Source organism: Barbus barbus (assembly GCF_936440315.1).
Source record: "Barbus barbus genome assembly, chromosome: 12".
NCBI lineage: Eukaryota > Metazoa > Chordata > Actinopteri > Cypriniformes > Cyprinidae > Barbus > Barbus barbus.
This window is the reverse complement of record NC_136740.1, coordinates 11,545,012-11,560,147: the sequence shown is the minus strand read 5'-3', so window position 1 is coordinate 11,560,147 and position 15,136 is coordinate 11,545,012. Positions and strand designations below refer to the sequence as shown.

The 15,136-nt window shown below is 37.3% G+C and overlaps 1 protein-coding gene across 2 annotated transcripts in view; it reads right to left on the bottom strand.

Moving 5' to 3' along the window:
* Positions 1 to 15,136, bottom strand: part of LOC306878307 (tax1-binding protein 1 homolog B-like) — a 32,998-nt gene that overhangs the window by 11,892 nt on the left and 5,970 nt on the right. For both annotated transcript variants that reach the window (XM_079430574.1, XM_079430573.1), the window contains exons 2-8: positions 14,677 to 14,873; positions 4,654 to 4,756; positions 3,962 to 4,152; positions 3,687 to 3,845; positions 2,821 to 2,969; positions 2,199 to 2,289; positions 690 to 875 (exon numbers count right to left, since the gene is read on the bottom strand). In XM_079430574.1, the coding sequence (XP_079286700.1) occupies positions 690 to 875; positions 2,199 to 2,289; positions 2,821 to 2,969; positions 3,687 to 3,845; positions 3,962 to 4,152; positions 4,654 to 4,756; positions 14,677 to 14,853 (1,056 nt within the window). In that variant the 5' untranslated portion in view covers positions 14,854 to 14,873. The remainder of the gene's footprint in view (positions 1 to 689; positions 876 to 2,198; positions 2,290 to 2,820; positions 2,970 to 3,686; positions 3,846 to 3,961; positions 4,153 to 4,653; positions 4,757 to 14,676; positions 14,874 to 15,136) is intronic.

The window sequence follows — 15,136 nt, the reverse complement described above, 5'->3', positions numbered from 1 at the left end:
CAATATCCCAATATAGAGTGGTGTAGGGATGACGTAGTGTTGTAGGCCAACCCATAAAAAGCCATTAAAGATATTTCCATTGGCTTTTGGATTATTGCTGAAAATAAGATTTGACTCTTACGCGTTTCATTCATGAAGATAATATTCCCAAATGAACACAATTTTTATGAACATTTAAGCCTAAATACAATTGTCAAAAGTAAAACTAAAGTTAAGCTGTAAACAAACTACTCCGTGGACGAATTTAACATCATCACTAGATTCCGACAGCTCTTTCTGTCTTTATTTAAAATTGACAAGTCGGAAAGTCTGAGGTTGAATAGTTTGCAAGAGTGTGAGTATAAACACAGCAAGGCTTTAAAAGCGGACTAGTGAGTAAATGAGTTTTCCTGTTTGGTGTGTTGGCGTTTCATGTGACCAAAAAACCCTGTAGTCTCATTTAGCCAATTAGCATTTGCCTATTTACAATATACAAGTAAAAGCTTTAAAACATAACAGAGTCGGGATGTACTGATGTATTTTATGTCATAGAATGCAGTCTGAAAATATCTTGAGCTTTTGTTAACCACGGACCTTATTTCAGGCATTTGATCAAAACCCCATTAAAATGGTAACTAATTTCTGGGTTTTAGGATTCATTCCTACAGCACTCTGAAATATAGGTTAAGCAGAAGCTTTTGTGTGTGTACCGAAGGTGAACTGTTGACCAGTAGTTGGTGGTGCTGTTTTTCTTTCTCTGCCAGGCAGGATTTGACTCTAGTGAGCTCCTCCTTCAGCTGAGCAATGGTGTTCTCCTTATTCACATCCACAGACTTCAACATCTGCAGCTCAGAACTCAGCTTAGTGTTCTCAAGCTCCCGGTTCTTCAGGTGAATCTGTGCCAAACACACACACACACACATACACACTTGATTCAAATAGACTGTTTGACTTTCTCTTTGCACATCTGCTGAGTAATAACCTGGGCCCATGGCACATAAAACTAGCAATGTACCAAAGCCAGTCCAGATCCCGGACGAGCCCCCAATTATTCACATGATCTCTAAATGAGGTGTATTTCTCCATGGTGAGGAAGTATGCAAGCTAAACCTAATTATAACGTAGCAGTAAGAGAGCAGCGACTCAGCTCCACCCCCACCCTTCTCTTTCTCTGCCTCAGGCAGCTGCTGTGAAGTGAGGGCCGGCTGTGTTTCCGTGGCTACAGCCCAGCGTTAACCCCCAGTTCCTGTGCCCGCCACAAGAAAGTATGGATGGAGGGTGAGACAAAGTGAGTGATGGAGAATGAGAATTACACAGTGCAAGCTAGAGTAATTAGGAAAAGTATGAGGGTCTGTATTACACTTCTCTGTGGATAAATGCATAAGCATTTTCAAATCAATAACTAAAAAATGTCTGTTTGTTGGTTTTAGGTAAATTAAATAGGTAAGGGATAAAAAAGAGACATAAAAATACTAAGAAATTATACTTTGGAATGGGCATGTATTAAACCAAAAGATACAGAGTAAGGATAAATAAATTTATACATTTAAATATTCAAAATGTAAAAATTAGCTTTTTCTTAGCTTTTGTGTAAAATATATATAATATAATATTTAAATCTGAAAAAAAAAAAGTATAATAAATAAATATAAACTAAAAAATATATGGCAGAGAATCTGGTTGTAGTGTTATTTGACACTTGCATGTATTTGTATGTAACAGACCAGTTACACTTGTGTCAATGGTTGTATTTTATAATTAAAATGCATTACTTTAAATCAAAGAAATTATGCCTTTTGAAATTAAACTCCCTTTACATACAAGGAAAGAAAAACCTCACAGGAAAGCAATTTATCTCATTAGCTCTGTAAAACTGATGTTATAAAAAAGCAATTATTATTAAGATCATTTATTATATTTATTACAAAGATCTGCATCACAATGACCAATGAAATATGTACTTTGAAGGCCTAAATAAAGTTGAAAACTAAGGAAAAGCAGCATTTTATTTTATTCTTTGGCAATGTAAACTGTAAAAATATTTAGTTTCAATAGTAGTGAAATAATTTCTCAAAATATTTATTATGTACAGTAATGAAGTGCAATTTTTCAGGTACTTTACACCCCTGGCATGAACAGCATATATTGTGAGGGCACAGTGTTCTTGCATTTGGGTAACCAACAGAGGCGTGTGTGAGGTAGTGAGTGAGTGGCATTACCTTATAAAGCTCCTTCTCATCTTTCTCATTCTTCAGCTGACATTCAAGAGCCTCTTTCTCCAGGGTTAACTTCTTCACTCGATCCTTCAGGCTGTCAAATCAGAGCCATTATCAATCATTTAGCCACACAAGGAACATATCTAGAATATGTTAAAAAACTCTTTTCTTGTCAAAGTTCTCAAAGTGAATCTCCTAAAAATATTAATCTAACAAATATGACATTTCCTGATCCTATCTAAAGATATGTAAAACAATTACATGGTTTGTTATAGGGATATCAAAAGTCCTGGTACTTCGATACCAAAGTACTAAATTGTAAATAACTACATATCAGTTTTTCTGCAGTATCACTAGTACTGATTGAAAAAAAAAAAAAAAACCTTTATTGTAAAATACTTGAAGGCTACATGCCATTTAAAAAAAAAAAAAAAGATATCTTTTAAACGGAAACTGTGGACAAATAGCATATTGTTTCATCTGTGGTACTGGAACAACGAAATTTTACTGGAATTGATTATGGAAATGTTGGTATCAAGACAACTCTAGTTTGTTAATCTAAGAGATTGCTCTAGTTTCTCTGATTGCCTCTTTGTAGCTACTTCATTATGGTAGGAAATCACACCAGTCTAGTTCTGTCTCCTTCTGCAGGCCTTTTTGTGTGACTCCGATCATATCCTCCTCTAACTGCAACAGTCGTGCCGTACTCTCCTCCATTCTCCTTTTCACCTCCTCTCTCTCCTCCTGCAAGCTCTGGGCAGACAGCTGCAACTCCTATGTTCACACAAAAACAGATAAGAGAGTAAATTCCCTTGGTCATAAGCATGTTGTCGTTCCAGCTGCTGCAGAAATGATGGGAGTTATTGCGGAATAAACTATTGTCTCTTGAGTTATGCTTGAGTGTGGTCTCTGAGAATCTGCAAACATGACTAATGGGAAAGCAGGTCTCCAAATCCCACTCCAGTCTCTTCTGCAGTACCACTTCATGTGCAGAATTTTTTGAATTATTTTAGCAGCACATAAAAAAACGTATAAAAGTGTGGTCATAAAATTAACAGCCAGAAATGGGTGTGCTTGTTTTCATCTTTAAACTAGCTCTGCCTCAGAGCTGATACATTTATACTTTAAGAAAATTGCCACTTAAAAGCAACAATTGGCAATGATTTTGATTGTCATGTCTGTAAAGATGTAAATTATTATATTATATGTATTTTTTTTATGTAAAGAGTCCAAAGAGAGACTCTCACTAGAGGGTGCTGACAGCCTTAGATGCAAACTTAGATGTAAACAGTTTAAGACTTTTTTTTGCCATTCACATCATATTTGAGAGGACAAAATACTGTCTTTTACCCATTCAATAAGATGTGAAAAAACATTTCTATTTCCAATATATTTGTACAGTATTATGAGGTCAAGTCAGGACAATAACAAAAATCTGGAAAATAATTCCTTTTCCTCTTTTTAAACATTTTTTTCTCTCTGTCCTCTCACCTGCACATCTTTCCTGAGCTGAGCGCTGCTCTCTCGCTCCTGTTCATATTCTTTCTGTAGTCTGTTCTTCTCATCAATCTGTTCATCCCTTTCTTTCTGAAGTAGGTCCATGTTTTCCAAGAGCTCCTTCTTTTCCTGTTGAATTTGTTCCATCTTTTGCTGGAAAAAGAACCAAAAGTGACAATCCTGGCATGTGAAAACTGACAAGATATATATAGTTCAACTATAGTTCAAGAAATCTCAAGTTCAGTAGTTCCAAAACAAAATCCCCTCACCTCCAGATAACTAGCCTTGGTGGTGACCACCAGGATATCAGAGCCACCTTCATCCTCCATTGTCAGCAGTTCCTCCTCTGTGGGGCTGTTGGCGCGGAATTGGAATGGAGTGCTGGCCCCACGGATCTCTCCCTTATGTGTGACATAGCAAAACTGGTAGAATTCACTATCATCATTTGGGACATAGTAACCTGCAAAATACCCCAGAATCAAGCAGAGAAAACAACCCTATCGTTAGAGTGGTTCATGGAATGTTTTACACCAAATTCAATTGTCTTTCCCATAGGTTTTAAAACAAATGACTCTAATGAATGACAGCTAAGACTAATGAACATAGCCTGAAGTCCATTATTTACATCATAACTTTACAATTCCACTGCAGCTTTATGACAGACTCATGTAATTTTTATTTAATGGTATATTTTCTTAATTGCCGTGAGGAATCCAGACTCATGCCATGAAAACCCTGTAATCCCTCACAAAGATTCCCGTATGTGACCTGAACCACTCCAGTAAAACTGGCCCATCAACACTTCAGCCCTCTAATAGGAGGCCTCAGTGTTTCCTATTTTATTGCATCAGTCACTACATATTAAAAGCCCTCAACGAACCTTTGAGGGGCCTTCTCTCTAGCATGACATTCACTGAAGAAATGCTGGCATGAAAGCCCATTTTGACAATGTCATTTTTACCTTGGAAAACCACAGATCTGTTGACTGCGATTCCCTCGGTGTAGTTGTCTGGAAAAGGTGACCACAGGAACGTGTAGTAGTCACGAGCGGTGCTCCAGCCAACCTGTCAGAAACAGAGAGGTTTTAAACATCTAAATATTTTAGCATCAAGACCTCGTTTTTCAGTATCGTTACCAAAACACTTCTGTGTACTTTCTTGCTTACTTATAAACAGCCCGAGCTATCAGGGTGATAATGTCACCATTTTTGGAGTAATGAGTAATGTAATGTCTCAAAAGTGAACCGGTTTCAGTCATTAAGTAGAGAGGTAATGCTTCAAACAAGGTTCTATTAGAGCCCCTGTGCATGATTGTGTGTGTGTGTGTGTGTGTGTGTGTGTGTGTGTGTCCTGTGTGTGTGAAAGAGAGAATTCTCCCACATACACTAATAGGAAGACTGTAAATGCTTCGTCAGGCTGTCGTGGTCTTGACCATTGCCTGATTCACATCATGTTGCAAAATTCTTTGGCACATTGTGCATTTTTCTCATCTCCATGAGGCCTAGTAGAACGCCTTTGAGATGAGAACATAAAAACATGAACTCGGCTGTGTTTTACGGGGGCAAGTGAAACTCAGCCTGTCTGCCACATGTTTCTCGCCAAAGCCTCGTGAATATGTTCGGTTGAGGGAGCGCGACTACAACTCAGCCTTAACAGGAAGAAGAAAATAGGTGAAAATTTTATACATACTTCAGAATGGAAACCAAGATGTAATTATATGAATTTTATGTGTTGTTAACTGATGGTTGATGAGGGGGAGTACAGAAAATACATCCATAATTTCAGCCCTCTGTCATAAAACTGTCAAACAAAATCAGACTCACATCGGGCTGACTGTGTTTGTGAACATGCAAAAGCACAAGCCTAGTACCTGCTATTGGCATCTACGTGGGAACTCTATCGCATCCTGGAAGTAACACACAGACACACATGCAGTAAAAAAATGCAAACTCGCTACAGCTCAGTCGGATTAGAAAGTTGTGGGCTTGTTTGCTCAAACCATACAGCTGTCCTCTATGTCCACAATAACATTAGTGTTGCAGAAATCCCCTGATTGTACAAGAAAGTTGCCCGAGGTGCTGGAGCTGTAAAGAGCAGGAAGCCATTAAAGGCATGGCCCATACAGAACGTCATTACTGCCTGGACCAAACTCCACTCATTAGAGACGTTTGGGGTGAAAGAGGACAAAAATTAAGCCCCTGTGTGTCTCTCATTTAGGTTTGCGGAGGGAACGATAACCAAAGGAAGAAAAGATGGATGAGAATGAAAATAGCATGAGAAACTACACAAGAACCTTCAGGACGAGAGCAACTCCAGATGCATTTAAGAAGAACAGACAATGCACAAATAAATATAAACTAAAAATAAAATAAAAATAAAAAAGACAGAGGGAAATGACTAATTAGTATAATTACTATAATTCACTGGATAACATTTTAACGGGTGAAAAACAATAGAAAAATATATGAAAAGTTATTTTCATTACTTGACAACCTAATGAAGTGAATTGAATATTATATTATATAAAAGTAAATAAACTGCAAGGACAAAGGTAAAGTTAACAAATAAAAAAATAGATACATACATATTCCACATATATAACCACTATCCATATAAATATTTTACATAACACATAAGTCATTTCTATTCTAACTACTTGTATTCTTTTTATTTATTATAAAAGAATTACTCTCAAACACTAGCATTCTCTATTCTTTTTTTACTTGTTCTCTTTTTATTTTATTTATTATATATTTTTTTTAACCGTGCGTACTGCATTAGGCAAACTGAGACTTGTCACAGCACTTACATATTGTTGCTCTTTTGTTGATTTTGATTGCTTCGGTTGTCCTCATTTGTAAGTCGCTTTGGATAAAAGCATCTGCTAAATGACTAAATGTAAACGTCAATGTAAATGTATACAATATGTGAAATGTTTGGAATAATTATGATTTTTTTTTTTTTAAGACTTTTATATTCACCAAGGCTGAATTTATTTAATAAAATACAGTAAAATACAGTAATTTGTGAAATATTTAAAATAACTCAAGAATATATATATTTTAAAAGCATTTAAAAAAAATAAATCATAATTATTCAAAATGTTTGTCAGTGTACTGTATGAGAAAAATATATAATTAAATTGTAATAATTATATTATAACAATATATTACTTTTATTCACATGCCTCTAAACAAACAAGCTAAACAAAAAAGCTAAATAAATAAATGATGCAGCTTTTGGCAAATTTGAAGCTATAAAGTGTTTATGTGAATTCTCCCACATACACTAAGAAGAAGACTGTAAAATAAAAGTAAAAGTAAAAGCCATGCAGTTTAATATTTAGTGCAGTAAAATGTACAAACAAGTGTACAAACACTTTCTGGAACTACTGCATATAATGAATAAAACTCAACAGAGAACAAAAGAACATCCCAGTGTTTGTGAGAAAGTACCTAATTCCCTGACTCGCAATGACGCACGGACTTGGCCCATGACTCTGTCTGTGCTGACTACATACAGCCAGTCTATATATCAGGATGCAGTACAGAGAACAAGTACTGCTCTGAAAGGATAATTATAAAGCAGTGTTCACCTTCTTCGCGATGAGTCTGATGGCGTGTTCTGACAATCCAACATGACTCTCACAAGTTTTTCAACTAGATTATCTCTGTAACCATTCCAACTTCATAAGAGAGCCACAGGCAGCATGCCTGCTCAAACAAGAAACAATAGGCAAAAGGCAAATTCAGTGATGCTAAGCACATTTCTCCTTTGAGGCTTTAAAACAATATCCTTACACATAATCTTATGTCATAACAGACAATGCTATGGCTCAGATAATGGTGACTTAAGAGGAGGAAGTAGTTGGAGTTCCCCATTGTTTGACATTTACATTTATGCATTTAGCAGACGCTTTTATCCAAAGCGACTTACACTGCATTCAAGTTACAATTTTTACATTTTATCAGCTCTTGCTTTCCCTGGGAATCGAACCCATGACCTTGGCGTTGCTAGCGCCATGCTCTACTATTTGAGCTACAGGAAAGCCTGAATCACATTTATGCTATATTATTTCCTGATTCCAAGAAGTGTACCAAGACTTTCCCTTTCATAAAGTTGGCGTTCAGGTGTGATCAGTTAATCTCCTGAACACTAGGTGGAAATAATATCCTTACGACTACCTGCCGCTCCAGGCAAGTGACTCATGTAACAGGTCTTGCAATTTTCTGGTGTTTGGCATGGTTGCCTTTTGTCTGTCAACACAGACAGAGCCATGTTGTGATTTATGATCATGTGCCCTTCATTGCCAGAGGTTATTCTGTGTCTCTGGGTACAGACAAATGCACGTCAGTCAGCCAGCTCTGCTTGGAGGAACACGCCTTCCCTTCAGGGTATCTGAAGTCACTGTTATGTAGTCTGACATGCCACTGGATCACAATGTAAGTTCCATCATATTTCAGAACATAAACAAATATTGCAATTGGACAATGTTGTCCTCAAGGACCAACTGCCATTCCTGTATGTAATGAGGGAGTTTAACTTTGTGAATTGCATCTGTTTTCTCAGTAGATATGTAATGTGGCATTTAGGGGAGGTTGGAAATGTCAGATTTATGAGATTTGAGCACATAAATATCCAAGAAAAGAAGAATTCTCTTAGGTTTCTGTGCCAAACTACTATTAAGGTCATATTTACGAATTATGATAAGATGGTGTAGAGCAGACAGGAAGGAAAGTGGGAAAAAGAGATAGGAGGGTGGGATCGGGAGAGGTCCATGAGCTGGGATTCGAACTCGGGATGCCCGTAACGCAACGACACTGCCCACATTTTTTATAAGATGCCATGCATAAATAAGCAATGTAATAATCACGATAGAATCATGTATTTCTGTATTATTTTTCAGACATAATGTATCATAATAATAATGAGCTTCAAGTGGCCAAGTAGGAGCTTCCCAGCTCCCAGTAAACTCAAAGCCTCTTAAAGGTGGGGTATGTATTTTTTTAAAAATGCTTTAGTAAACTGAGTCGGGCCAAGTACCAAAACAAACTTGTAGCCAATCAGCAGTAAGGGGCGTGTCTACTCATGATGCAGAGGAGAGAGCTCTCAGTGCTCATGACAGACATTAGCCGAGCGACGACAGAAAGATAGAGATGGCGGAATAAAAACAAAAGAGAAAAACGTCTGCGGAACAAAACAAGGCTTACACCGTGTCTACACCGAATGTGACCGTTGTCATGTCGCGCAGCACCACAACAGCTAAAGTCTGTCTACACTGGACACAACAAAGTGACCATTGAAAATCATTTGAAATTTGTTTCGATACATCAAAAATAGAACGCAGCAGCAGTTTACTGTCGGGGATTTGTCGTGTCGTGGCACCGCATCCAGTGTCTATACTGGATGTGGCGCCACGACACGACAAATCAGTAAGCATCACTTACTGCAAAATCAGTAAGCATCACTGATTATAATGAGTTCTATAGTATTTTGTCGCACCGTGCCGCTTGCGTCCAGTGTAGACACTGTGTTACGATAAGGCAAGAAGTAGGAACCATGTAAATATTGGATCAGCTTTCCAGCACTGGAGAGAACTCAAGGAGCAGGAAGGCCTGCGATCGAACGCCAAGGTTGCTTTGTTTCTTCTCGATAGGCAAGTAACATTGGTTTTGCTTTGTTTCACAGAACTAATCGTTGCCTGGGTTGCGTACGTATGTGTGGGGCGGAGCTATTAAAATAGGAGCGAGACCCTTTTGGGATAGGGGCGTGTTTGTTTTGGTGATTTGAAATATCAACATTGGCTACCAGAAATCCCACCTTAAGACCATTGTGACTGAAAACTACTGCGTGCGACTATGAAAAAAATATTTAGGAGAAACGTGCGACTGACCCGATCAGCATATTTGTGTTTGTGCTGAGGGAGCTTTAAAGGTTTCTAACGTAGGCCTACTTACGTGTTTTTGCAGCATTGAGTAATGTATCACAGACATATTTTCTCATTATAACAAAAAAAGTGTAGACAGAGTGTAAAATAAGAGATTCATTGTGCAGTGTAAGGAGCTTCGTTGATTATAATGGAGTTTTGTGAGATCGCGATGAACTAAGATGAGGGACAGCTTTTAATGATTATTAAGGGAGTTTGCAAATGTGATATTGATTTAATACAACCGTTCATTAAACAAGAAGTTAATATTAAATTACTTATATTGTCTGACTACAACACTATTGCCTTATTTTGCTCTATTTCATCAACGAAAATAGTTTCAAACAAAGTCTCAGCCAAGCCGCTTAGCATCTCCATTCAAACACAGTGGTGTTTCGTTTATGAATGAACTGCGTTTTTAAAAGAATAATGAGTCAATGATTCAATTACCCATTCATAAAGACAGTCATGTACATCTGAAAATACACCTACAAGCCACTTGTGTTCTCCTGTGCCACCTCTGTAGTACTTTTTTTTTTCTTAAATACTGATTTCATTTGATTGGTATCTACTTGTTTTTATTCTGTTGTATTAATTAGAAATTATAAAAAGCTTATACATTTTTTTTATTATTTGACATAAAAGATGACACTTTTAATAGTTAGAAGTTAGAAAATGCCATTACATTTTTTATCAGAATTTTTGATTATTGATTTGAAGGTGCTCCTAAATTTTTGACTGTGCTCCTAAATTTTTTAAATTAGGAGCACAAGCGCTCCTAAAAAGAAATGTAAGTGTAGAGCCCTGACCTTACCCCACCTTTAAATGGAGTTCACCAAAAATAAAAATTCCATCTCATATCGTTCCAAACCTATATGGATTTATTTCTTCTGCTGAACACAAAAGATGATGTTGGTAACCAAACAGTTGATGGAAGCCATCGATATCTATAGTATGGAGAGAAAAAAATCCTATGGAGTCAATGGATACCGTCAACTGTTCGGTTACCCACATTTTTCAGAATATCTTCTTTTGTGTTCAGCAGAAGAAAGAAACAGGTAGAAAGGTTTGAAACAAGTAGAGGGTGAGAAAATGACGGAATTTTCATTTTTGGTCAAACTGTCCACATATTACAGCTTATTCTGGCTGAAGAACCCCTTATATGGCATTATATTGTAAGTATATATGGCTGTGTGAAAATTTATAATATTTAATATTTTTGTAATGCACCACGTTGGAAGTTTCCATGTATATTTTTTCCACATGTAAACATAACAGAATTACAGATGATATATGCCTAAATTATTTAGAATGTAATCAAATCAAATAAGATTTTTGGAATCAAATCTACATGTTGTGAATCAGAATTGAACTGAATCAGGAATATACAACCCTAAATACCTAGGTAATTCTGAAAACACCACACTTTCTTCTCAAGTATATCTTCTCTTTTTTACTACTTGAATCAAACTGTAAGTAACTTTGAAAGATTTAACTGCATGAACTTCACAATCTCAAAGTCTATGGAGATTTTAATCTGAAAGTTGTACCCGTTTCTCACGGGGGGGTTGTCCCTTTTAATCAAGAACATAGGCCAGAATGTGATAGAGCTGCTGAGAAGCAGAAGCCCTCCTGACAGCCGGCCGTAAAACAGCTTCATCAGACTCGCTATATAACACGCAAAGTAAAAAGGTCTAAAACGCCACTTTGATCTGGTCGGATCCGAACCCAGACACTAAACCCTGAGATTGACCACACTCAACTCCCCCTCCACTAACCTACAGCAGTCAGAGGTTCCTTTTATTTCCTCTCGCCGTACAGTCCACATCCATAATGCTGTAAATGCAGTTTGTTTCATGTTCTCCCATCCAGCAGTAGCTGGGGAACGCCAAAAAGCAGATGGAGCCAAAACACCCCACTTATCCTGCCAACCCACATATTTCATTACCGTGCACACTGTCATGACCACACTCGCGTTCAACTACGTTCAACCAGCATGACACACCGATTTGTGCCAACATAGTGGAATTTTCAAACTACCAGCAGGTTGTAATAATTTATATCTTTTTTTTTCTCTGCCAAGATCTTTCACAAATACTCAAACCGCATTCTGTTATACAAGCCGCTAGTAAATGTTAATGTTCACTTGATGAAAACCTTGTTAGAAGAGGAACCAGTTGTGACTGAGTTTTTCCTGGATATGATTCACAGTTTTTCCCGAATAACATGAATAAGACATACATAGCCCATCAGTTCAGGGAGTCGCACCACATTTCCTTCAGGTTTAAAAGAGATTATTTCCTAGTTAGCTCTCCATAAAAACATCTTCCTCAAACACCACAGCAGGTGATCATCTTAATGGCTTGCGAGGAAGTGACCGGCTATATAACCTACTTTGGAACCGGCATCAAAGATGCATCAAGCACAGACATTTGGGTTGCACTATATATAACAGCAGTAGTTATGTGTTCTAAAATGATCTTTCGGAGTAAAACTAGAGCGAAATCTTGTTCTGAAAATCTTTTACAGCAGGAAACATTTAAGTGACCAGCAGTAAATCCAACATTATGTTAAGCAGCAGTAATGGCGACTCCCCGAACATTACACTGCCAAATATGACAGCAGGGCCTTGTAATTTCCACACTGTGGAAAGTGAAGATAGGAAATGGAATAAAGACATTAAAATTGCAGTAACATCACACATGATTCCAATAAAATAGTAGGAAACCAACTTGGCTGACTTGAGCACTGTCCTGAAATATGTGAAAAGGGTAGCAGATGTAAAAAAACGGAGGGTTGAAAGTTCAGTAGGTTAACATTGTGTTGACTGGAATATTTGAATTCTAATTTACCAATCGACAATCACTCACTGCTCTTGACCCAATAACTAACCATTTTTAATCTGTATTTAATTTATACAGTGAATACTATGCAATGTTATTTTCCCCTTGTTTATTCAATTTCTGTGCCTAAACACCTACAAACCTGAAAAACTTTAAGCATTGTTTAATTTGTATCATTGTTTTATTGTATTTCTTTGTTCTATTGCTTGTAATTTGTTTATTTGTTCTTAATGTTTGAACTTTATATTTGTTAAGCTAGTGGCCATGGTAGATAGTAGCTAACGTAGCTAGTTGCCGTGGTACTGAAGTTGGAATAGAGAATTGTAAAATTTAACTGGTATCTAAAATGTTGGTGTCATAAGCCTTTTTATTCATTAGGACAACATAACATGGGTCAAAAACAATGCACACAACAAATATATATATTTTTTTGTGGCAGAGCCAGTGAAAATGTTGGCAGGGCAAGTAAAAATCTGAACCACTGGAAAATGTGGGAATATTCAGGGTGGGACATTAGTCTGCTAAGCACCATATTTCATTTTTGACAGGAATGAAAATGAGGCTGTGCAATTGTTTAACAACATACCAACTGTGTAGCTGATGAAACGTATTTCTGTTGACAAACACCTCATGAAACAGATTTGAAAGTTGCAACAATTACATGATCTAGTACCTTTATACAGTGTGTCCCACTGTAAAGACTGTAAGTCTATCCCTCATAGCCTCGTTTTCAACCATGTTAAATTCAATATGATGTATAACTTCATTAAAATCTATTGAGGAAGGAAATGGGACACATAAATATTGATACAATCCACCTTCATGCTAAAAGTATTTAAAGTTTCTGGAACTCATTGCTAAGTTATGTTTTAATATACTAAAATGTTACATTTACTATAAATAATTATATTTGTTTATATAAAATCTTAAATGTAATTGACTTGTTTGAAGTTGGACTGGTGATGAGATGAAACAGAAGAATCCAAGCCAAGTTACAATCTCTTATCTAGGGCTGTGACGGTCACCATGAGTTGTCTATTGCCATCGGTGGTAGTGCACGTGACATCACACACTCTATAACAAGCATAATACAAAGTTTTGTATACAAGGGTATTAATAGTAACAGTTGCTAATTGTTTTAATTAGACTATAAGTCTATGCTAATTCACAAATTACCTCAAACGCCATACACAGCGTTTCCTTTAGATTGGCAGGTTTGAGCGCAGGAAAACAGAGTTATTCTGCGTTCAGCAAATTTATTTTGTGTTGAGCGATGGGCCTTGTTGGGAAACCCAATACTACATCACCGATCTGGAATCATTTCCATTCATGTCACCCATCCGCGTTTGTACAAGGGTCTTCAAGATCATGTGATCGTGAACGCCCGGCTGGTCAGGTTTGTATTAGTGAGGCTTGCTCCATGGCCAAATACAAACGAGACAGCGGTAAATGAAAGATGCTAACAAGAAATGTGGAAACATACACCGCGATTCCTATTCCACAGAGAGCGCGTGCAGATGAGGAGTTAACGCGCCCGCTTGCTTGGCGGTGGAACGGTGAACTGTGTCTAAACCGGACTTGACAGTTGTCACGCGGCGTCGCAACCGAACAGGTTGAATCTGTCTACACAGGACATTTGAACTTTGTGTCAGATATCATAAATAGGACGAAGCTGTTTACTCTGGGGGATTTGTCGTGTCATGTCACGCCACATCCAGTGTTGACAGCATCACTGACTATAGTATTTTGTCGTGTCTCGCCGAGCCGCTCGCGTCCGGTAGACTGGGTGTATTTAACTTTCTTATTTAAGGCCACTTTATTATTTAACTGTATTATTTCTTTGATATTTATTTTAGTGTTTTGCAGGCTGCATGTTCACTGACGGAAGTGCTAAAATAAACACGCACGTTTGTTAATAGATGATCGAGCCGCATTTATTAAATTTTTTTATTATAAGATTTATTTATTTATTTTATACACACACATATATATACATATATACATTTTATGTATAAGTTACATATATGTAGCCTAATTAATATCACAACATCGTGCCACCGGCGGTAGTTGGTCTATTACCACCACGGTGATAAAACTCTGCCACTGTCACAGCCCTACTCTTATGTATTCTTCTCTTGGTAGAAACTTCATATCCAAGGATTGAGCAAATCATGCCAGAAAGAAAAGGTATAAAACAGAGACAAAACGACTGTCACCTTGAATATGCCGACCCAGTCCTTGGGATGTGGTTTAATGAACTGTGTGAGGGTGTAATGGCACTCTAATGCTGCGTGAGGAAGGTAACTTTTCCCCATATTCTGGAAGATGACATGAGCAAAATTGGACGTTTCCATGGTGCTGCTAACTGCTGTCCCCTCCAGGAATAAAGCCATCTGTCTATCAGCAGCTGCGTCTGTGGGAATACAGGACCCATATAAGAAGTGAAACAAAGAAGAGACACAATATTTTGTGCCAGATTCTACAGTTATTCAGGGTGAATATCTTTATGCAACATTATGAAACAGTCATTGCCAGTAACAGAACACACAGCTTATTTTGCCTGCTTTACTAATTACATGTTGTTAAATCTTCTGATAATTGCTGCAAGATTAAAGTTTCAAAATCACACAAGCAATGATGTACCAGTTATTATTGCAAAATGATTTAGACATAAAC